At 43.3% G+C, this 23,413-nt stretch overlaps 1 protein-coding gene across 1 annotated transcript in view; it reads left to right on the top strand.

Moving 5' to 3' along the window:
• Window positions 1-23,413, top strand: part of CWC22 (CWC22 spliceosome associated protein homolog) — a 94,475-nt gene that overhangs the window by 52,223 nt on the left and 18,839 nt on the right. The window contains exons 13-16 of the mRNA XM_066575762.1: window positions 70-130; window positions 13,888-13,965; window positions 18,696-18,848; window positions 22,309-22,436. Of these exons, the coding sequence (XP_066431859.1) occupies window positions 70-130; window positions 13,888-13,965; window positions 18,696-18,848; window positions 22,309-22,436 (420 nt within the window). The remainder of the gene's footprint in view (window positions 1-69; window positions 131-13,887; window positions 13,966-18,695; window positions 18,849-22,308; window positions 22,437-23,413) is intronic.

The following is a 23,413-nucleotide window of genomic DNA, read 5'->3' on the forward strand; positions in this document are numbered from 1 at the left end:
AAAGTAATAAGCATTTGAAGGTTTAGAGTATATTCATAACATTCTTTTTTTTTTATTCTTTTACTTCAGCTTAGATTTTGAAGAATGTGCTCACAAGCTAATAAAGATGGACTTCCCAGATAGTCAGACGGTAAGTTTTGCACAGTGATGGGGCCATGTCAATAATGCCCTTGTATTTAATTTCTATTGTAAGCTTAAACTGATTAGTAGTAACCTTCTTGTCCATTATAGACTAGTAGCCATGAAGCCCGCTGTGTGAAGAAATACAATGGGCTATAGAATAGTGTTTATTTTATATTTTCTCAAAACTTTTAAAGTTGTGGGAGAGAACAGATGTTTGTTGTGTTGTTGAAGAGAGACTGAGGTGGAGCAGAACGTGGGTGAACAAAGATTAGTGGAGGGGGGTGGAGGACCCTGTTGGCATGGGTGAAGAACAGGTTGCATTGTGCCTCCTTCTCGAGGGCGAAGATTTTCTGGACGGAATTCACTTCTTCAAATGGGTGGTTGAAATCGTCATGTTAAATGTGGATTTTGAAGCTCAATTTCTTAAGTGTCATCAGTACACTTTGCCTTTTATGGATATACCGTATTTTTCGCTTTATAAGACGCACTTTTTCCGCCTCCAAAGTGGGGGGCAAAAGTTCCTGCGTCTTATAAAGCGAATGTGCCGAAAATTCGTTCCGATCGCCATTTTAAGCGTGATCGCGAATTTAACGTGCGGACGCGATTTATTTAGCACGATTGCGCGTTTAATTCGCGATCGCACGAACAAATGTGTGATCAGTTAGAAGATTTCTCTCCTCCCCACTGCCGCCCATACATACCGCATATTCCGGCATATAAGGCGACGGGGCGTATAAGACGACCCCCCAACTGTCGCCTTATACGCCAGGAATACAGTGGAGCAAAAAAAAAAATCATTACTCACCTCCCCCGGCGTTCTGTGGCGCTGCTGCAGGCTGTCGCTCCCTCCTGGTCCCCGGCAGAGCATTGCTTTCTGGACGCAGGGCTTGAAATCCCCGCCTCCAGAAAGCTAATACTGTGATTGGCTAACACACGTGCGCCTTCAGCCAATCACAGCCATTCAATGATGTCATTGAATGGCTGTGATTGGCTGATGGTGTGTGTTAGCCAATCACAGTATTAGCTTTCTGGAGGCGGGGATTTCAAGCTCCTGCTGCACACACGCGCCGTTGTGACATGGAGCGCCGGTTTTTCAGACCTCTGCTGCTCCCTCTGCTCCGGCACTAACCCTGCGCTGTCCCTGGGTGAGTTTAAATTTTTTTTCCCCCTATTTTCCCGCTCTAAAACGGGGGTGCGTCCTATAGACTGCTGCGTCTTATAAAGCGAAAAATACGATACTAATGAAGTGGGCTTGGTGTGTGCTTTGATTTCAAGCAAAGGACTGAGTAGTGTTTGAAAAAGGTACTTTTATGATAACCGCTTGCACTATTCGCATTGCTGTTAAGGTACTGGTATGAATGTTCCAGTGGTCTACATCACGTAATGGTCATGAGACTAAACTTTTCCAACATTTTCCATCTATCAGATGTATTCTGGCCACCACTGAAGAGTCACAAGATGGCAGAATATATACGACCTGATATCATTGTATCAAAGTAAATATAGGGTACCTATAAATGTGGTTGGTGTATTCTTAAAGGGGTTTTCAGGAACTTTTACAAAACTTAAGGGTATTTTGTACACAGGGCTGATAGTTGCCTGAGTAATTGTTCAAAACACATAGGACCAGACAGGGCAAGGGAGTGAGAATCGTTCACTTGTCAGAGTTGCTTGCTCTTTAGCTCCCCCAAAAAACCAAGTGACTGTCAGACCATTTAAACAGGCAGTCATTTGTCAATGGCTGTTTACTCTGAATGGAACATGTAACCGCTGTAAGAGCTTTCAGGCCTGAATTAATTGGGACTGAAGCAGTATGGTTTACCATTTTATCCCATTCCCTACCCTTAGGGTGGCTTCACACAGGTTTTTGATGCAGTTTTTTGAGCCAAAGCAGGAAGGGGTAACAGGCTTTCCCTTATATTTCCCATAGCTTGTAAATCCACTTAAAGCTTTGGCTCAAAAAGAAAACTGTGTTGAAACCAGCCGTAAAGGGAACTTGTCACATTCCCATAGCACTATAAACTAAGTTATGGTACTGTTCGGGCACGTGGCAGGGAAGCCAGCTGATGCATTATTTATACTCGCCCGCGCCCACAATCCAGTAGTGTCCTCCTCTGAAGTTGTCACGTGAAAATCCTGCTCTTTTCAGAGTCTGAAGTACGCATTCTCCTATATAACTATATGGAAGAGTGCGGGCATGGACTCTGAAAAAAGTCTTATCGTGTCACGCACCAACTTCAGAGGGAGAGACCACTGGATTGTGGTAGAGCCTTTTGGGTCGACGATGGTTGTGAACGGCTAAGAAGAACACGTGTTTACTAATGCAGGAATGTCAGGAGGAAGGTGACGGGGCCCTCTTAACTGTTACATTGGATAACTTGTGTAGTAGCCCAATGCCAGCAAAATAGCCGCCCTAGATTTCCTTAAAAACAGGTGCTGGGCGTATCTGTGAGTTAAATGCACACATCTGCGAATATAAACCACTCTTGAAGTACACGTTCTTTCCAGCAGAATATACCTTTCAGCATCATGTTGGATTAATTAAACATGTAATAAGGTGTTAATTATACTACAATATTTATGACCTGCCTGGCGTTCCATTTCTTCACTTTTATATTTTCCTCCTCAGCATCTATCTTGCAGCTTGACAGATTATCCCACAGGAAAGCCCCATCAAAGCTTCCAAACTCCATGATTTATAGTTCTTTGCGTTTCAGACTTGACATGCGTTTTGAAGTGACACTACTCATCATGACCTCGTCCTCTTTTGTATCCAAAGTTTGACATTTTTGGCATTGCTTTCCTCTCCATCCATGTATTGTTTAATCTGAGTTTTATTTTATTTTTGCGCCTGTACTTTTATTTTTGCACTTAGGCTTCCTCGTGTCATTCTTTTTGTAAACCGCTCCATGTAGTGTAGAATTGCCGATCTTAAATGGCACATTCAACCAGCTAATGTCTTTTTGGATTTGACACATTTCCTTTGTCTAAGTCTATTTTTGCAGAGAACATCTCCTCTCCGTCCAGCATGCATCTTTCCACAAGACACAAATTGGCAGTTACAACCCAGAGATAGTAGTTACGTCTGAAGTGCTATTTGTCGTGGGGACCCAAAAAAGACTCCAAGCCGTTGCATCGTGCAGCATAATTGCTGGTTGAAATTGCATTGCAGCGGAGTGTATTTAGTGGGTTTTTAGTCATTTTTATAAGAAATGTTCTCTGTAGTTAAGTTGGGGATTTCTGTAATGAAAGAATAGTAAGGAAAGCAGCAAATGGGTTGACAGCTGTTGAGCACTAGATGAATGTGGGATGTTTTACATAGAAGCCGTCATTATGCCTTGTAGACTTGTTTGGTCTCGCTTCTAACTTCAGCAGAGCGGGCTTTGTTTGCAGCGTGTATTTTGGAGTGAAAATTATATAACGTTGATAATATTCCTCGTGTCGGATGATGTATTTGTGCAATGGCTGCTCTATAGTAAGACAATAAAATGCCCTTGCAAGAAAAGCGTATGAGAGCCATGATGTATAATGCGAACGCTTATTTATTATACTGTTGCATTGATCGCAAATCACTACTTACCTTGGTTGGAAATGGAATGTGTCATCCGAAAATGACGTATTGCTTAAATCAAGTTTGTGTGTTAAATGATTACCGCTCCTTGAGACCATTTGTGGTAATGTGGGAGCCAATGCGATAAATAGAAAAAGTGCAAATCGCTTTATCTACATAAAATTGTTTGGGTTTTTTTGTACTGAAAAGTCCCTTTAAAGTGCTAGTCACTAGAGGTAGGCTGGGCTCACCCGAGCCGGACGGATTCCGGATGTGAGCCCGGCTGGCTACCCTGCGTACCTGGTTTTTCTGTAATGTGATGACTGCAGCGGCTCGCCGTTGGTCGTGCACAGTTCAGTTTTAGTTTTTTTTCTCAATGTTTTATTTCCCACGGCGTCACTAAGCGATAACACGGGTACCCACAGCCAATACGTAGTATTAATTGCGCATGGGTTGCAGGTCAGACTCTGTCCATTGACTTCCAACAAGGCTGTCTGCGATATTTATTCCACTTGTGGTATATGCAATTCGTATTCATGAATGTGAAGGAAAACTTGAGCGTTTATGCCTTTCAATGTCTGCATTTGGCGTGGATCCGCCTCGCAGACGCTGATCGCGGGTTCCATAATTGGACTCTGTTCGTGTGAGACGAGAGAGAACAGGATATTGAGGGTGTTGTCTCCTGCTGCCCATAGATGTCTATCGAGAGGAGGGAGAGAGTCACATAGATATGTTGCTGGAGCTAATTGGAAATACAGATAGTGGTCTTTCTGCAGATCGGTCCTACTGAAGTGAGTGGAATTGAAATGCAATAAGCAGGCATGTTTGGCACTGTGCTTGATATACAATAGAGAAGCTGACAAGCATACATAACATAGTAACATAGTATGTAAGGCCGAATGAAGACATTGTCCATCTAGTCCAGCCTGTCTATCCTACTGTGTTGATCCAGAGGAAGGCAAAAAACCCCAAGGCCAGAAGCCAATTAGCCCTTTTGGGGGAAAAATTCCTTCCCGACTCCCTAATGGCAATCAGACTGTTCCCTGGATCAACCCCTAATAGTTCCTACCTGCCTGTATACCAGGATTGACACTTAACCTAATATTTATATCCTGTAATATCCTTCTTCTCCAGAAAGACATCAAGTCCCCTTTTAAACTCCTCTATCGATTTTGCCATCACCACTTCCTCCGGTAGAGAGTTCCACAGTCTAACTGCTCTTACAGTAAAGAACCCCTTTCTGTGTTGGTGATGAAACCTACTTTCCTCTAATCGTAGCGGATGTCCTCTTGTTACCTTTGTGGTCCTGGGTGTAAACAGATCACGGGAGAGATCCATGTGTTGTCCCCTCATGTACTTATACATGGTTATTTGGTCGCCTCTTAACCTTCTTTTTTCTAGAGTAAATAGTCCCAATTTGGATAGCCTCTCTGGGTATTCCAGTCCCGTCATTCCATGTATTAGTTTAGTTGCCCTTCTTTGAACCCCTTCAAGCACTGTGACATCTTTTCTGAGCACCGGTGTCCAGAATTGTACGCAGTATTCCATGTGAGGCCTGACAAGTGCCTTATATAGTGGAAGGATAATGTTCTCGTCCTTTGCCCCTATACCTCTTTTAATGCACCCCAAGACTTTATTTGCCTTTGCAGCAGCTGACTGGCATTGGTTACTCCAGTTTAGTCTATTATCCACTAATACCCCCAGATCCTTTTCCATATCACTTTTCCCTAGTGGTACCCCAATAAGTGAATATTGGTGACATCCGTTTCTCCTGCCCATGTGCATAACCTTACATTTATCAACATTGAACTTCATTTGCCATTTTTCTGCCCAAGCCCCCATCTTATCCAGGTCCGTTTGTAGCCGCACATTGTCCTCCGTTGCATTAATTATATTGTATAATTTTGTGTCATCTGCAAATATTGATATTTTGCTGTGCAGCCCCTCTATCAGGTCATTAATAAATATATTGAACAGAGTGGGGCCTAATACTGAACCCTGTGGCACCCCGCTAGCGACTGTGGTCCAATCAGAGTACGAACCGTTTATTACCACCCTCTGCTTTTTATCGTTGAGCCAATTTTTTACCCACTTACACACGTTTTCGCCCAGTCCGAGCTGCCTCATTTTGTATATTAGCCTATTATGTGGCACGGTGTCAAAGGCTTTAGAGAAGTCCAGATATACAAGATCAATAGATTCTCCCTGGTCCAGCTTAGAGCTTACTTCATCGTAGAAACTGATCAGATTTGTCTGACATGAGCGACCCTTCATGAATCCATGCTGGCGAGGAGTTATTCCCTTAATCTCCTTGAGGTACTCATCGATGGCGTCTCTCAGAATACCCTCGAAAATTTTTCCCGTTACTGAAGTGAGACTTACTGGCCTGTAGTTACCAGGCTCACTTTTGCTCCCTTTTTTGTAAATTAGAACCACGTATATGTTGCAGCCCTGGGAGCTTTCAGTAGGGTTTGGGATACCATGCTAGCCCATCGGCACCCTATGATTGCATTGCGGGAGATGCCAATTGGGTGCCAGAGGAAGTCCGTTTCCCCCGTTTATATGGTATTAAATGCCACAGAGATCCAGGAGGATCCGTGGAGAGTGATGGTTGCCATTTGATGTAGCCGTCACAAGATGGTTTGACACTTTAGTAAGAGCAGTTTCTGTAGAATGTAGAGACTGGAAGGGGTCAAGAAGAGAGCTGAGAATTGACTTCGACCATGGCAGCTGCCGGTGGCCGAAGACTTTGAAAGACAGCTGATGGCCGCTGGGTATGGAGCAGACTGCTCCCAAGCCCGTTCCATACAACTTTCACGGCCGCATGACGTAAATTTATTGTGGTCCTGAAAGGGTTAAACGTATGTCCTGAGCTTTTCAACGGTTTCTTATGTTGTGTCCAATAAATGGATGGCATTAAAGCCTGTGGGTAACGAATGTGTTAAATAAATGCATCATGAAAACTGATTGAAAGCTCATAACGCATCATTAAATGGGTACCACTATAGTCTGTGGGTGATGGACGCTACTGTTGGGCACCTGGGACAGCCTCGTTTTAACGTATATATCAGGAGCTTTACCTGGCGGATATGTTAAATAGACAAAAAGACGTGATGTGAAGACGGCCCAATAGATTCGCTCCAAGGGAAGCAGACGAGCTAAAAGGCGATTAGTAGAAATAACTGAGTTACTAAAACTGCTTTTAAAGGGAAAAAGAGTGGTTTTTGTATTTGTCTTCAGAAACAGCTGCTTCCTGTGCACAACGACCACCTTGTGAGAACCCATTACCTTTCCGAAGCCGCAGCTCTGCAGTCTTATTTTACCGTAGGAACAAACGTGCAGAGTCATCAAGGATTTGGATTGCTTCCTTCACACAAGTTGGACACCTGCTTGGGGAATAAATGATCCGTTCTCTTGGGACGCTGCTGCCTGTTTGGGGTATTTCCAAATGGGTCGAAAACGCTATGTATTCTCCTCACAGAAGATTGGCAGCGTTTACAGTACAAGCTATGTGGGTTAGATTGGAATATCACCCACATGGTGCAGGAGAGGTCTACACAATACTCGCAGCAGAATTGACATGCGGGGGCGTTTTCTCAGTATGGATTCCAACTCTTCAAATTAGGGAATTAAGTCTCTGTCAAATTTTGCAGCAAATCCGCTACACGTGAACGTACCCTTAAAGTACTGCATTTTCCTGTGTGCTGTAGTGAGTTTTTTTTCTTTTTTAAATAATAAAAAAAATGCTGAAAATATTTAATAATAACGCTACAAAAAGTGCATTTATTTTTAGCTTCCACCGTAGCGGCTCACTCATTGATTAGTGCAGAGTTCAGCTCATTTATGAGTTATGCTAATGCCTGATTGCCACCTGACTTTTTAGGGACAATAAACGAAGTTGGATCTTCCTCGCCTTTTTTTATGGACATCTGTCTCGTGAAAAGATTCCAATTTTTTTTTTCTGCAGGAGTACAGATGGCCTCCTAATTGTAATGACTGCTGTGTCCTCTCCAGTCATGGAGCATTTTACTGCTTGCTTTCAATAAATGGATGACATGATTTTTTTATAACTTTTTGTTTTTTTGCGGGGGGGGGGGGGGGGGGGGTGGTGGTATGTTTAATATAGCTGAACACTGCTTTAATTAAATGAGTAGGCCAATTATGAACTATAGATGGATGGTCAGCTGTTCACTGTCTGTTGCACTTGGACACATTCATTTGAGTGGATACTTGGCCCTGCAATACCAAGCCGGACCACCAAAGTGGAGATGGAGCTGTCTGCTTCTGTCAAAAATCAGCTCCCTGGCTGAGTACAGTGGCCGGGTGAGCAGTTGATCGGCGGGGGACTTGAGCAGTTGACCCCTTCAGATCTGTTTTTGATAGCTAATCCTGAGGATATGTAGCTATAGCATCTATAGCTCATAATTGGACAACCCCTTTAAGGAGCATTTTTACACCAAATATATTTATATATGGCTTCTTTAGAATGTGAAAATGTTGTAAATGTGAGCTTTCAGGAAAATCCAGCAAGGTCCATAGAAATTGAAGTGCACCTCCATTTTAGGATTAACTCTATTATTTCTCCTCCATCTAATACATTCTACGTAACTAGTTATTGGTAGTGTTTATAGTACCAGTGTTTCTGGTGGCGCAATGTGTACATTTGTGAGGCGTCATTTATTGGAGTCTCCACACAGGTATGCAGCTGTCTCACAACCAGCTACAAACTGCCTGACTGAGTACTGCTGTATCCATAGCAACTGAGGCCGCAGGGGTTTGTGGAGAGGGGTGTAGTCCGCCCATTATCCCTCATTCAGTACACAAGCATAAAGGACCTGTGATGACGTCACAATTCATGTGATGGACAAGTGGTTGTTAGCACTTTTGATCTACTATCTAATCTATACATTTTGGAGATACTTACCTGTATGATACAAATGTATATCTATGTAGAGCAGGATGTACAAGCTTTTCTGGTGCACAGGGTACATTCTTAGGTGGAACCAATCCCAAGGGCTGCAGTAAAGTTTAAAAGGGTTGTCCAGCTGTAAATTGTGGATGATCTAACCTCAGAATAGGCCATCGGTAGTAGATTGGTATGGGTCTATCGCCCAGGAGCCCTGCTGATCAGCTGATTGCTGGGCTGCTACACTCATGACCTGAGCTGTTTTCTGTAGGAAGTGGACAGCCTCATTTCCGGTGCAGTGGCCAGGCTTGGTATAGCAGGCCAAGTTCTCATGCATTTAAGTGGGAACTTGGCCTGCAATACCAAGCATGGCCACTGCAGTTGAAATGGCGCTACCTACTTCCTGCTGAAATCGTCTCAGTTCATGGGTATACTGGCCCAGCAGACAGGTGATTAGCAGACATTCCTGGCCAAAGAAAAAAGCTCCGCCAATCTACTACTGACAGCTTATCCTGAGGATTGGCCATCAATAGTTTACAACTGGAAAACTCCTTTAAAGGCATATACTTCCAAATATTTATAGCATTTGGACAGTATATGCCATAAATGGCTGAAAGGTGACTGCCCCACTAATTGAGAAACTTGGGGACCCCTTCTGCATTCACATGCCAGAAAGGAAGAGAGAACATGCAGGTGGTGTAATATATGGGCTTCCCAAAGGTGGCTACGCAGTGCACCATTGGTACTTGCCCATCACTATCCCATGCTATGCGCCACTCCTTTCTCTGGCATGGAACCAGACAGAAACCCAAGTATGGCTGTGAACACAATGGTTTGCTGTAGCGCAGAATGGCGTTGTGGGCGTAGCAACATATTTTGATGGTGTCTTCACATCTGCATGATGTTCATTTTTTATGTTCTAATTTTTATTGAATTGTTTTAATTGACAAGAAATAAAGGTAAATGTTTGTTTAAGTGGAAAAAAAGAAAAAAAAATGTCCCTTGGAATGTGGTTATTTTATTAGAGCTGTATAGCGCACACTGCGTGCGTCAAGAAGACTTACATTTCCTTCAAACTTCTCAAATTACCTTTAAGATTTGGCATATTTAATTAAACTGTTAAAATAGTTAATTACTAAAAACCACAAGGGATAAGGGCTTTTTGCACATTTAGGTTCAGAATTAATTTCTTTTGCTGCTGTAAGTGACTTCATTAGCATCAAACCATGTTTCATAGTGTTGTACAAGACACAATTCATTGACTTTTTATAATAATACCCTGCAGGCTGCATTTATGTTGTGAAATCATTCTGCATAAGTAGGGCTTGATTGTGGTAATTTCTTCCTCAGTGAGTAAGGCTGCAAGCTAATGTCCCTACAAAATTGTGTGACAATGGGCTTAAAATATTGATATGTGTAAAGTATTTAGATTCCAGATTAGGTTTTTCCCCATGCGTATAGCAATAAATTACGTAAGGCAAACCAAAGAAATGGAAGATGCTTAAGGGAGAGGGAGGGAAGCTTAGTTGAATTTGCGTCCAAATTTAAACAAATTATGCTCTGTGCACACTGCATTTGAACCTTCTGTTGGAGGTATATGTCAGGACGGTTTCCCAACATCTACCTCCTGCAGAAAGCTCTGACATTTACCGCTATAAAGCCATACTGTGGCATATGTTGTCTTTTGGCCACAATGTTAAAGCATACCTGAGTTTTCAACACGTTTTCTAAGATATAACCAGTTCTCCTTACCCACTCATTGATTGCACCATTTCATGCCTGTAAGTTCTTCTTCATTTTTCTATTGTCCTTCTGCTTGTAATTGACTTTCATGCAGCAGGCGTGTAGCAAGCCTAGCAACCTGCCAGTAGTTCACTGTCTTGCACTTTCATGCCCTTACTTCCCATGCTGAATTGCACAGTTTGTAGTCCAATCAGCAGGGGGTATAGGGGCGGGGAAGTGCCCCAGTAAAGATGGCTTCCCCCCCCCCCCCCCCCCCCCATTGCTAAGGAAACGTCTCTCGGTCCTTGTTACTACAGAAAATGGAAAGGAGACACCTAGTGGCAGCTACAATACTCCAAACACAATTTACAGTGGTAAAGCAACAAAATCTTTAATGCAAGTATATTGCAGAAATGATGAGATTAATAAAAGTAGGTAGATGAGCTTAAGTTGTCTAAAAAGTTAGTCCCCTTCAAAATATACACAAAGTGGTATATTTTCTTTTAATGGTAGCCCAATGTATAGGAAAGCGCAGTCCGCTGCTTTTCCTGATTTAGTAGGAAAAAAAGAAGTACATGCAGAGGCCAAAAGAACACTCGTTTGGCCTCCAGCTGAGTGGAGCCTTATGGATAAATTTGAGATCTTAAGGGAGCATTTCCTAGTGTGTTCACCAACTGTAGGGCTCAGTGTGCACAGAGCTTTAGGTGCGGTTCACACGGAACAAAATTGCAGTGGAATTTCGGTACGTAAATTCCGCTGCATTTACAGTGGCCACAAAGTGACTGAGATTTTGAAAATCCCGCTCTCAAGCTGCAGAAATTGACTTGCGGTGCATAATTCAAATCTGCGACATGCCAATTATGTCGCCGTCTCCGCTGCGGAATTTGCTCCCTCTCAATGAGTCAGGCATATCTTGTCAGTCATATCTGGAGAATGTGTAAATGGGGAACCAGCTTATGACTGTCGTTAGCAGTAAACTGCTCAGTATAAGAAAACTAACCTATGATGATTGGAAAAGGAGACACCTAACTATGATACGTAAAGTTTACCTACGCTCTGGCATTTCAGAATAAATACACTTTCAAGTTTGACGCTGTGCTCCAAATCATGGAGGTGGGCTGCACCACCGTCTCCCGGCCTTCGGCATGCCGAGCGACAGCTCTTTCCCTATACATAAGCAGCGAGAGGAACTGTCCGTCTTCATGCTGCAGGTGGGGAGAGGCTGGTGTGACCGGCCACTGTAACTCAGAGCTCAGCGTCAAACTTTTAAAGTGCATTTATTCTGAAATGCTGCAAGGGGCAATAGGCTTCCCTGCCATGTGTGTGTTGCCCATAGTTTGGGCAGTATGAACCTGATGACAGAATCCCTTTTTTAAAGGGGTTCTGTCAGGAAACAAAAAGGTATACCCACCTGTGCCTTAGCGGACCGTTCACCACGAAACCTGCTGCTCTCCTGATGTCCCTTCAGCAGCCTTTCTATTGCAGTGCAGAAACTGGCAAAGTGCCAGCTTCCGCTCCGCTCCAGCCACTGACACGTCGCCCACTCGTTGGCCTGGCCACATCTAACCTCTGTAGTCCTCTGAGAGTAAAGGGAGAGTGTGCATGCATCCCCCTTCCTGGCACGCTTGCGCCCTCGCCGTCGACTCTCCGAGGATATCAGAGGTTAGACACAGCCAGGTCAGCGCGCAGGAGCCACTGGGAGATGACCCCTCACTCGACAGCTAAACAATGGAGGGAAGAAATACAACAGATTTAGGTAAGTTTAGTTTATTTTTTTTATTTTTTTTCTTTCCATGGGTTACAATGTACAGCATGCAGGGCAGGATGCAGGTGAATATAATTTTCTTTTTATTTTGCTGACAGAACCCCTTTGATGTGTATGTGCTACCGTGAGTTGGGTAACAGAACCTGCTAGTTAGCCATGTGCAGTCTATAAAATAGCAGCTAGTCTGTATCCACCAACTCAGAGAGAGGTAAAAATTAGCGATACATACAGCCAGCTGTATACAAGTCCTATAATGGTCAGATATTGTGTTATTCCTCATGTCCACATACAAGGGATCAGGTACAGCATGTAAGCTATATTGATCATCTCCAGTTTTCCAAGAATGAATATAACCAAGAAATGGCTCAATAGAATTTTGATCAGGCGGTAAATGCTCCTTTAATGCTGCTCTCACTCGACCAGATTTCTATTGCGGAATCCGCAATTGTTGCCTGGACAGTCGATCCGCGTATTCCGCACACATTGAAAGAATAGAACATTCACATATCCGCTCAGATAAGCAAGTAGCGATTACGTTTTCTGCAAGTGGATTTTAAGGCCGAATGCCCACGGACAATTTATTGCTGCGGAATTCGCGGTCTGGCAGTCACCGCGAATTCCGCAGCAATGTCCGCCCATAGACATGCTGTGTTAAACGCTTCTTCCCTGCCCACAAGCGGAAATCAACTGCTATTTTGTGCGGAAAATCGCACGGACAGCTTCCCTTGCAGTCACAATACTTCGGCTGCGAGCACTGCAGAAGTATCGTGGGAATCTGCGTCACAGCCCAGCATTGGCGCGTCATGCACTGCGTATGTGCGCCGGACAAGACACTCGTGGCGGATCTGGACAGGTGACTATGGGTTCTCTGGGGGGTGCAGAGTCTGATTACGCTGCGAGATTTCGCAGTCTGAATCTGACCCGGCTGTGGGCATGAAGCCTAAATCGCAGCTTGTTCTATTCTTATGCGGAATCCCCACGGACGTTTTCCATTGAAGTCAATGGAAGCCTTCCGACCCGTGGCCCATCTGCAATTGACATTGCATATAGGCTGCAGGTATCCACGTCATCACCTAGCAAAGGCTTGGGAAAAGCAAATATATATTTTTCTAAAAATCTCCACTGCACATGACCGACGGTGAGCGTCCACGGTCATCCGCAATACAGAAAAACTAAGGTACGTATGGTCGCCAGCCGGGGTCAGAGCCAGATTCCGCAAGCGGAAGTTGACCTAGGAGGTTGTACAGATATATTGGGTTTGGTTCTTTTTATGTTTCTACTACCAGAATAATCTGCGTGTGTGATGGATGAACTTATTGAGACCATTATCCATTTATCTGCTGGTTGACAACCTGGGCGAAACAACTATTTAACCTGACGGTCTTCAGCAGAACTTTTTTTTATACAATTGCATCAAATATATAGGAGACCTTTTGGTTTTGGCACTGAGACAGCAGTGCCAGCCATTCTGTAGCCGACCTTACTCACCATTGTATCTACTTTTGACTTCTTTGCTGCTGTCACTTTCCAGTTGGATGTTCCTTGAAGAACGTGCTGTGCTTAACATATTTATTAGTGCTGAATGGCTCTCCAAATATAATGTCATGTAGAATATTAAAAGGCTTGGAGTGCATTGTCATCAATATATATCTGCTATGCACAAACCTCTAGCGCAATCATATTTTATTGTATTCATTACCGTTACTTAAGAAGTAAAACAAATGGGAAATGCCTCTCTGCACATTTAGCTTACAGTCCATTGTGCTGCAGCTGTGGAAAGAAAATCTGCTTACTGAATATTTCAATTTTATTTTTAAACAGAAAGAACTCTGCAACATGATACTGGATTGCTGCGCTCAGCAGAGAACTTACGAGAAGTTTTTCGGTTTGCTTGCTGGGGTAAATCAATTGTTCATTTTATCTTTTGTCACCCTTTGTCATTTAGTTTAAGTGGTTAGCTTACCAATGATTTTTGCAACTGTCTGTGCTGTCGGTAATAGCCCTGTGCATGAAACCTTTCGCCCCTTCTATACGGCACGATTATCTCGTAAATCGCTCGTTAGATCGAGCAGTTTGCAGATAATTGTGCTACGTGAGCGCATGCAGTGAAAGACTGATCAGACATAAATCGCTGATTGGATCTTTCTTGCAGACCTAAAAACTATCGTCTGTCTGCCTTTGCATCATTCTGTGTAAGGCCTCCTGCACACGGGCGGATATTTGCTGAGGAATCCACGGTCGGCGTCCGCTCAACGAATCCGCAGCAAATACAACCCGTTACGTCCTATGGAGGTCCGAGAGACATTAATTGCGATTTCCGCGTGGAGGAAGAATCGCAGCATGCTCCATTTTCATTCGGGCTCCGCACGGATGGCTTCCATTGAAATCATTGGAAGCTGTCCGACCCGCGGGCCTTCCGTAATGAACATTGCGGACAAGTCATGGATTCCGCGTTATCGCCTAGCAATGGCGCGGGGGGAAAAAATCTTTACTGCGCCTATGCAACGGCGAGCCACCGGGACCATCCGTAGTATAGAAAAGACAGCGACAGAGCAGGTGAGCAAGGACGCCGCTGCTGACAGAGCCGGAATCCGCCTCTGCCTTGTGCAGGGGGCCTGAACGGGCCGACGTTTGTAGATGAAAGCTTCCCAACCAGCTTCTCCTTCATTGACTGAAATCACAGGAGCAATCAGTGCGGGGTCCCGTGTAAAATGGGCTTTACACATGCTACAACAGGCTCCGGTCAATGCTAAGATCATCTCCTAAAGATGGATATTCCACCATATTATGCTGCCCTGTTTTGGAACAGCATAGACTAGACTATGGACAGGTCTACTGCCCTATTAGCTTGAATAGCACAAAATATTACGCCATGTGGCTAATAGCTATTATGGAATACACCGCATAGTAATCAGGCCACTAGATTCATAAGGGGAGCACTCCTATGCCTCTCTACACCCCTGTAGGTAGAGGAGTGCGCTGCTATGTTGTTCCCTACCTGCATTTTGGACAGAGATGCTAAATATAAGGGACCTTCTCCTATATTAAAGGGGTTGTCCCGCGAAAGAAAGTGGGGTTATACACTTCTGTATGGCCATATTAATGCACTTTGTAATGTACATCGTGCATTAATTATGAGCCATACAGAAGTTATTCACTTACCTGTTCCGTTGCTAGCATCCTCGTCTCCATGGTGCCGTCTAATTTCAGCGTCTAATCGCCCGATTAGACGCGCTTGCGCAGTCCGGTCTTCTCCGTGTTGAATGGGGCCGCTCGTGCCGGAGAGCTGCTCCTCGTAGCTCCGCCCCGTCACGTGTGCCGATTCCAGCCAATCAGGAGGCTGGAATCGGCAATGGACCGCACAGAGCCCACGGTGCACCATGGGAGTAGACCCGCGGTGCATCGTGGGTGAAGATACCGGCGGCCATCTTACTAAGGTAAGTAAGAAGTCACCGGAGCGCGGGGATTCGGGTAAGTACTAAACGGGTTTTTTTTTTTAACTAATGCATTGGGTTTGTCTTGCGCCGAACGGGGGGCCTATTGACAAAAAAAATAACCCGTTTCGGCGCGGGACAACCCCTTTAAGCATCTCTTTTACAGGGCAGGATTGTATAGTGACAAATCCTCTTAAAATGGGATGTATTAATGTGCCTTGACTAAACCAGAAGACCCCTTGAAGTCCCAATAAACTGAAATAAGTCTACACATTTTTTTCCCTTACATAATTATTTTTGGGCAAAAATTGCAGAACAGGTAATCAGTATTGTTGCATTTGTAGCAGCCTGAACTGTACACTGAACAGTCACTGCATTAGGACCACCTACTCAATAATACCTTTTTGGCGAATCACATATTACAGATGATGTGGAACAGAGTCCACAATGCAGTAAATATTCTCCATATGAACTAGACATATGCCCGCTGCAGCAGCTCCTTCAGTTGGTGCACATTTTGCAGATATGTGGGAGCAGATCTTACAGCCCTTTCCAGCAGATCCTAAAATGTTCAACGATGTTACAGTCTGATGAGTTTGTGGGCCAAATCGGAGGAACAAGACAATGAATTCTCCATACTTACTACTCCCTGGTGAGCCATCCCATACCAAATTATCATAGCTGCCAACCAAACAGTTTCAGATTTTCAGGAAATTTGGTAGGATGGTAGACTGCATAAAGTAACTTGCAGATGTAAACCTTTAGCCCTCAGAGGTCCAGTATTTTTACAGCAGGGTTACAAACATGAGAAAAAAAGTGATTTATGCTGACCAGGTCAACAAAAAAAGTTTATAACTTTGCTTCAAATTATGGTAGAACTTCTGATTGGACTAGTGTTGAAGCTAATGGAACAGACGTTTCATAAACGTGCTTTATAGTAACATTACATTCTTCATTTTATGGACACATGATGTAAACTTTGACCTTGAATATCTTTAAAAAAAAGAAGCCAAATGCAAAATTTTTAAAAAGACCCCATTTTTAACAAATAAAACGTAAGCTTAAAAAATAAACATAATTGGTAATGCAGCATTTGAAGACAAAAAAAGGTTGAACTAATAAAATATAACAGTTATCTCCCATGGCGAGTGGCTTTTAAAAAAAGTGCAATGCCAGAATTGCTGTGTGTGTGTGTGTTGGTGTGTGTTGGTGTGTGTTGGTGTGTGTGTTGGTGTGTGTGTTGGTGTGTGTGTTGGTGTGTGTGTTGGTGTGTGTGTTGGTGTGTGTGTTGGTGTGTGTGTTGGTGTGTGTGTTGGTGTGTGTGTTGGTGTGTGTGTGTGTGTGTGTGTGTGTTGGTGTGTGTGTGTTGGTGTAGTTCCATTTTTTAACCACTTCACTTCAGAAAATGGAATAAGAAATTATCAAAAATTCATATCCCTTAGGGCTTATTCAGACGTCCGTATATCGGCCGTGTTTTCACGCCCCACCGATATACGGTGTTTCTCTCTGCAGGGGGAGGAGGCGGGATGGGAGCAGTGCACTGAGCTCCCGCCCGCTTTTCGGCCCTCACCACTGTTTGCAATGGAAGGGCCGAGACGAGGGGAGAGCTACGTTCCACCACTCCCTGCCCCGCCCTCTCCCATTGCAAATGGTGGAGGGGGCGGGGGCGGGAGCTCAGTGCACTGCTCTTTTCCCATCCCGCCATCCTCCCCCTGCAGAGAGAGACAGCGTTAATCAGCCAGGTGTGAAAACCTAGCCAATATACGGACATCTAAATAAGCCCTTCGAAAAAAAATACCTATAAAACTACAACTTGCTCTGCACATCTTCTAGGTGCTCTACATAAAGGAGAAACGATTCCTTCCTGACCCACATCTATAAGCCTCTCACTAGCCAAACCAGAAACCTGCTTAAAGGGGTTGTCCCGCGCCGAAACGGGTTTTGTTTTTTTTTAAACCCCCCCCCCCCCCCCCGTTCGGCGCGAGACAACCCAGATGCAGGGACCTAAAGAAAGCTTACCGGAGCGCTTACCTTAATCCCCGCGCTCCGGTGACTTCTATACTTACCGGTGAAGATGGCCGCCGGGACCCTCTTCCTCCGTGGACCGCAGCTCTTCTGTGCGGTCCATTGCCGATTCCAGCCTCCTGATTGGCTGGAATCGGCACGTGACGGGGCGGAGCTACACGGAGCCCCATAGAGAACAGGAGAAGACCCGGACTGCGCAAGCGCGGCTAATTTGGCCATCGGAGGGCGAAAATTAGTCGGCACCATGGAGACGAGGACGCCAGCAACGGAGCAGGTAAGTATAAAACTTTTTATAACTTCTGTATGGCTCATAATTGATGCACAATGTACATTACAAAGTGCATTAATATGGCCATACAGAAGTGTATAGACCCACTTGCTGCCGCGGGACAACCCCTTTAACACTGACGAGGAGCAATCATCCCGAAACAACTGTCTATGTATGATTAGCTTTTACTTATGGAGAAGATTCTGGCTTTTGCTTACATTTCCCAGTCATTGTTATAATGCTTCTTAATGGGTCTGACATTGACTTGCAGGAATGCTGCCTTCCAATAGGTGGAGCTGCAGAGGTATTGTTTTATCTCTCTATTTGCATAATTCCCAAAGGAGCATGGATGGCCCTATAAGTCTCCTCACTCACCTTCTAGGTGCTCTCCTTAAGGAAAAATGAAACACTTCCTGACCTGTCCTTTTTCTTTTTTTTTTTTTTCTTTTTTTAAATCGCACCATGAATGTTGTAAAAATAACCCCTAACTAAAGATGCAAGTCCACTTTTTTTTTCTCCATTTCACTCCACTTGGGAATTTTTAAACATTTTTTCAGTACATTATATTTTACATCAGATGGTACCATTAAAAAATATGAATTGTCCTGCAGAAGGCAAGCCGTTATATACCATGTATTAGGTCGAAGGAAAAATAAAAGTTATGGTTCTTAAAAGGCCATCATGAAAAAACAAATATTGTCCATCTCTCCAAGGGGTTAATGCACAACATACGGTAGACCAACCACTAAGGAAATAAAGCTGCCAGATTCTGGACAGACAACCTATATTATCACCAATTTAGAATATCTCTATGTTTAGAATCCCGTTAAACAACCCTCTCTGAAATCTTTTTTTTCCCCTTGTCTGCTGAGTAATTGAGACCATTTTACTTTCTCCTCCAGCGCTTCTGTTTGTTAAAGAAAGAATACATGGAATCCTTTGAAAGCATTTTCAAAGAGCAGTATGAGACTATTCACCGCCTGGAAACAAACAAACTGAGAAATGTTGCCAAGATGTTTGCCCATCTCCTGTACACGGACTCCCTTCCTTGGAGTGTAAGTGACTGTATGGCTTTACTGGCTTTAAATCCTCTTCTTCAGCCGCTTGCTGTCTAAGCAGAAGAGCTCTTAGCTTCATTTCACTATTAAATTCCTCCCTTGTTCATTTGTGCACATGCAAGTCTTTTGTCCTGTGCTACATTTTACAATGTTCCTGCTCACTGGCCTCAATCCATTCTATGTAGGAAGATCAATTTCTAAGCCTGGCCTGCAGCTAGCTTTCAAAAGGATCTTTTTAAAAAGACATTACAGGTATTGTTTGCTCTTCAGCCCAATTGTACTGCCCAGAAAGCCGCATTAAGCATAAATTCACACATTTCCAACCATCCTGAGCTGCATATCAGCGCTGTATTGTGTTTACAAATAGAATCTCTCCTTGCGCAGGCATTTGCTTGAACCGCAGTAACTATTTCAGTGTAGTATTCATAGCTTGCCAATACTTTCAGGACTTCAGAAAGGTAAGTCAGTTAAGCAGCTACGTTCATCTATAGTTATCCAGTTGGCACTGCCATCTTCCAAAACTTCTCTTGAGGCTTGCCATACATAGAGTGATAAAGGCGTGAGGTTAAATGTAGCTACCAAAAATAACTGCACTGTAATAAGAATGGATTCGTAAGAATTGACAGCTGAATTGTATTCGCATAATTCCATGTGATTAGAATTAAAGAGACCTGATCACTTGAACGTACCAATCATTTTTAGTGTGAAGCGTCCTAGCACCCCGCACTCCCAAATAAAACTTTAGAGGGGTTTTGTCATTGCAAAAAAATAAAATAAAATAACTCCAGCCATTTAATTGTAAAATTAAGAGGGGTATACTCGCCTCCACTGGGCCCCACGGGATGCAGCTGAGTGACTCCCACTGCCTTGGCACTAGCTTTATTGTGAATTCCCCTCCCCGCACGAGTCTATCAGAGGCTGCAACGTCCCCATACAAACTCCTAGCATCAGTGCTCACCTTTTGGGCACCATGATGTGCCATAAGTTTGGGATGGTGATGCTAAGGCCTTTACCTACAGCGATCACCTGACTTCTGCAAGGCCATACAACAGCAAGCTGGGGCTGTGCGAGCTGCTGAGATGTGTCCCAGAGGGCCGAGGAGAAGTCTGCATACTCATTTACGCTAGACTGTTGCCTGGAGAATTTCATTTTTAGTGACAAAATCCCTTTAAGTAGTTGTGGCACATTTAAAAAACAATGTAGATTTGCTGATTTTTCAAAGAAAATCAGCCAGACTGATTGCGACTCCTCGCATGCCCCATGACCTCAGACAGTCTTTGAATGCAAGACGTTGCAAGTATCATGAGATTTTACACCGGCTCTGGTTGGCTGAGCCACGGCACTCGTGATCCAATCACAACACTCACTTGCTGGAGGCGGGGTATTCAAAGCCCCGTTACCAGGAAAAGAGGGCTCTGTCAGCGCTGAGGATAGCACAGCAGCCTGCCGCAGCGCCAGTCACTGGGGCCAGGGACCCAGGCGCCGCCAGCTAGGTGAGTATTGCTGTGGGGTTTTTTTTGTTTTTTCTATTTTTGGGGTGGGGGGTCCATCTAGTGTAGCCAGGGCTTATTTTCTGGGGAGTGCTTATATTTTAATTACCCCCACTCTGAAAATCAGGATAGGTCTAATTTTCAGGGGAAACTGTAGTAGCCACTTTTTTAATAACAGAGCTTATGATCTAGATATGTAGTCTTAGTAGCATAACATGCAGAAGTTTTGACCTACGGGTTTGTGGAAATAAAATGGGTAATGGAATTTTAACACATCTAGGTGTTGTGGAATTTTTCGGCATGGCAATTGACCTGCAGTCCAGATTTTTTTTTAATCATTCAGTTTTTATTGGTATCCACATATAAGTAGGCAATCCGAAGACAATCCTAGATCATAGTACGTTTGTCAGTAGCTTAACATTAGTGAATGAGTTTACAGACACTTGTTTTGTATTTTGTCATGCAATATGATACAACTTTTATAAGAAAGATACAAATCTCGAGTTACTAAGAGCTTGTTTTAAGAAAAGAAATAAGGAGGGAATAGGAGGCAAGGGGTGCGGGTGAGGGAAAAGGGAGTAGGGAAACAAAATAAACCATGTAACCAGCTTAGAAGACATCATAACGGAAACATATTAATCCACGTATTCCACATAGCGTCGCATTTTTGCAGTCCAGGTCTTGAAATCTGTAGCGAGTCAATTTAGGCTGCGAAATTTCATGGTGGATTTCATCCCTTTCAATGTAACTGGGTGAAATCCGCAATGAATTAACTCTTTCCAATCCACTGTCTGATGTCTAAAGACATTCCGATTGATGGCTGTACAGCTCCGATGTTGGAAGACGTCCAGCAGGGTATTCTTACTGTAGATTACTGGCCGCTCTGTTGTCGGGGGCCTCTCCAGCATGTCACATATCGCAGTTCTGGCTCTAGCCAGCAGATGGTGCCATTGTATAATGGCAGAAAGAGAAAGCCCCCTAGGAAACCCTGAATCCAAAATTGGATTGCAAAGGGTTAACAGCAAAGATCTATGAGTTGCGCACTTAGATTTTGCAGCTGAAAAATCTGCTACAGGTGGACTCTGCAATTTTTAGGCTGTGTTCACACATTTGTGGCCGTGGTTTTTCAAAATCGCAGCATTTTGCTGCAAGTTCGGAAAACAGCAGCATAACAAAACTCTCCCCGCTGCCACAACACGTTGGTGTGTAATCACAGTCTTGGTATTTTGGTGGTCTTTAGAACTTCTGTGTTTTCTTTCGACTGCTAATTGAAAACTGAAACCTGATCAGCTGTTATAAATATTTTAGAGTGCATGGTTCAAAGCCAAAAGGAAATCATTGAGAGTTAATGACTCAGTTGTGACTATAGGTTTTTTTTTTTGTTTTTTTTTTAGGGCTTCAACTATTTCTCTATACTATATTTATGCTATTTAACTGAAAGACATGAAGTATAATTTTCCAATTGTGTTCCAACTTTCAAAGTTAGGAATAGAGATGAGCGAGCATACTCGGTAAGGCGATATACTCGAAAGAGCATCGCCTTTTTCGAGTACCTGCTAGCTCGTCCCTGAAGATTCCGGGGGATGGGGGGGCACGGGGGTCGGGGGCAACGGGGAGGAGAGTGAGAGATCTCTCTCTCCCGATCCCCTCTGCAAACCCCCCCCTAATCTTCAGGGACGAGCCAGCAGGTACTCGAAAAAGGCGATGCTCTCTCGAGTATATCACCTTACCGAGTATGCTCGCTCATCTCTACTTAGGAACTAGACAAATGCATTGCCATGCTAATAGACACAGACTCTTATCTGGCTGTATTCGTTATGGTGCGGAAATCATACATTTATAGTTACTGTTTTTATATATTTTTATTTATGCCAAAACCTGTTGTTCTGTAATTGCTTCTCATCGATTTTCTTTGATTTTGTTACTTTATCCTTCTAAAGTTGATTTTGAAACTTTTTGTGTTGCAGGTTCTCGAGTGCATAAATCTAAGCGAAGAAACCACCACATCGTCCAGTAGAATATTTGTGAAAATCTTCTTCCAGGAACTGTGTGAATATATGGGGCTTCCAAAACTCAATGCCAGACTGAAGGATGTGTATGTATTTGCTTGCCTTTTACCCCAGTAAAACATTGCTCTCGTAGGTTCATTCAATCAGAAAATACTGGTGGCTACTATATGAACACGTCAGGGCTCGTTCACATCTGTCTTCAGGCTTTCTGACTCTTTTTGGTTTGTTTTTAAAGCAGAAAAATGAAATTACAATGGAAATAAACATTTTTGTTTTGTTCCCTAATAATTTCAATGGTTTTTCAAAAAAAACTAAGTGCGTTCAGTTTACTTCTGTGAAATGTCTGCCTTTGTCAGAAACAGACATGCACACTGAAGTTGACATGTCTAGACCTCAACTGCCATGGTGCATTGCCAGGTGTCCAGTTTGGCACATTACACTGGTCAACAAATCAAAAACAGTTTTCTGTATCTGGTTTGGAAACAGGTTGATTTAACTAATTTTGAGGTGCTGAATTCAGCAGAAAAATCAGATTCTATCTGTCACGTCACATTTCTGGGATACATAGCATTATTGCATAGACAATAATACAGTATTGCCAAATATTGTCTGGTTTTAAATTTAAAAAAAAAATAACACTCAGAACTCAATGTTTTTTTTGGTAATGTATTTGTGAATGAAACTCAAAAAATACTGATATGCTGAGGTAAGAATGAAGAGAAGTGCTTCATGCAGATTACAGCAAACACTAAACAGCAGTACAGTTAGTTAGGCTCATGTCAGTAACCTTCCTGCTCAACTACATTGTTCTGCCATCTAGTGACCATTTTTAGAACTTCATCCACTGTGTATTACATTCAAAGAAAAAGAGTTTAGCTTAGTCACTGATTTAATTTTATATAAATAATTCACCAGAAAATGAGCACAAACACTAAAACCTTTTTTTTTAAAAAAAATGAAAAAAATCTAAATTACATACAAACTTTACGTCATTTCTAAAGGTAAATTCGGATTCTACACCCAAAAATCCATATGAATTGATATATCACACACCAGATGCAAA

The sequence above is a fragment of the Eleutherodactylus coqui genome, chromosome 8, assembly GCF_035609145.1.
Source record: "Eleutherodactylus coqui strain aEleCoq1 chromosome 8, aEleCoq1.hap1, whole genome shotgun sequence".
Lineage (NCBI taxonomy): Eukaryota > Metazoa > Chordata > Amphibia > Anura > Eleutherodactylidae > Eleutherodactylus > Eleutherodactylus coqui.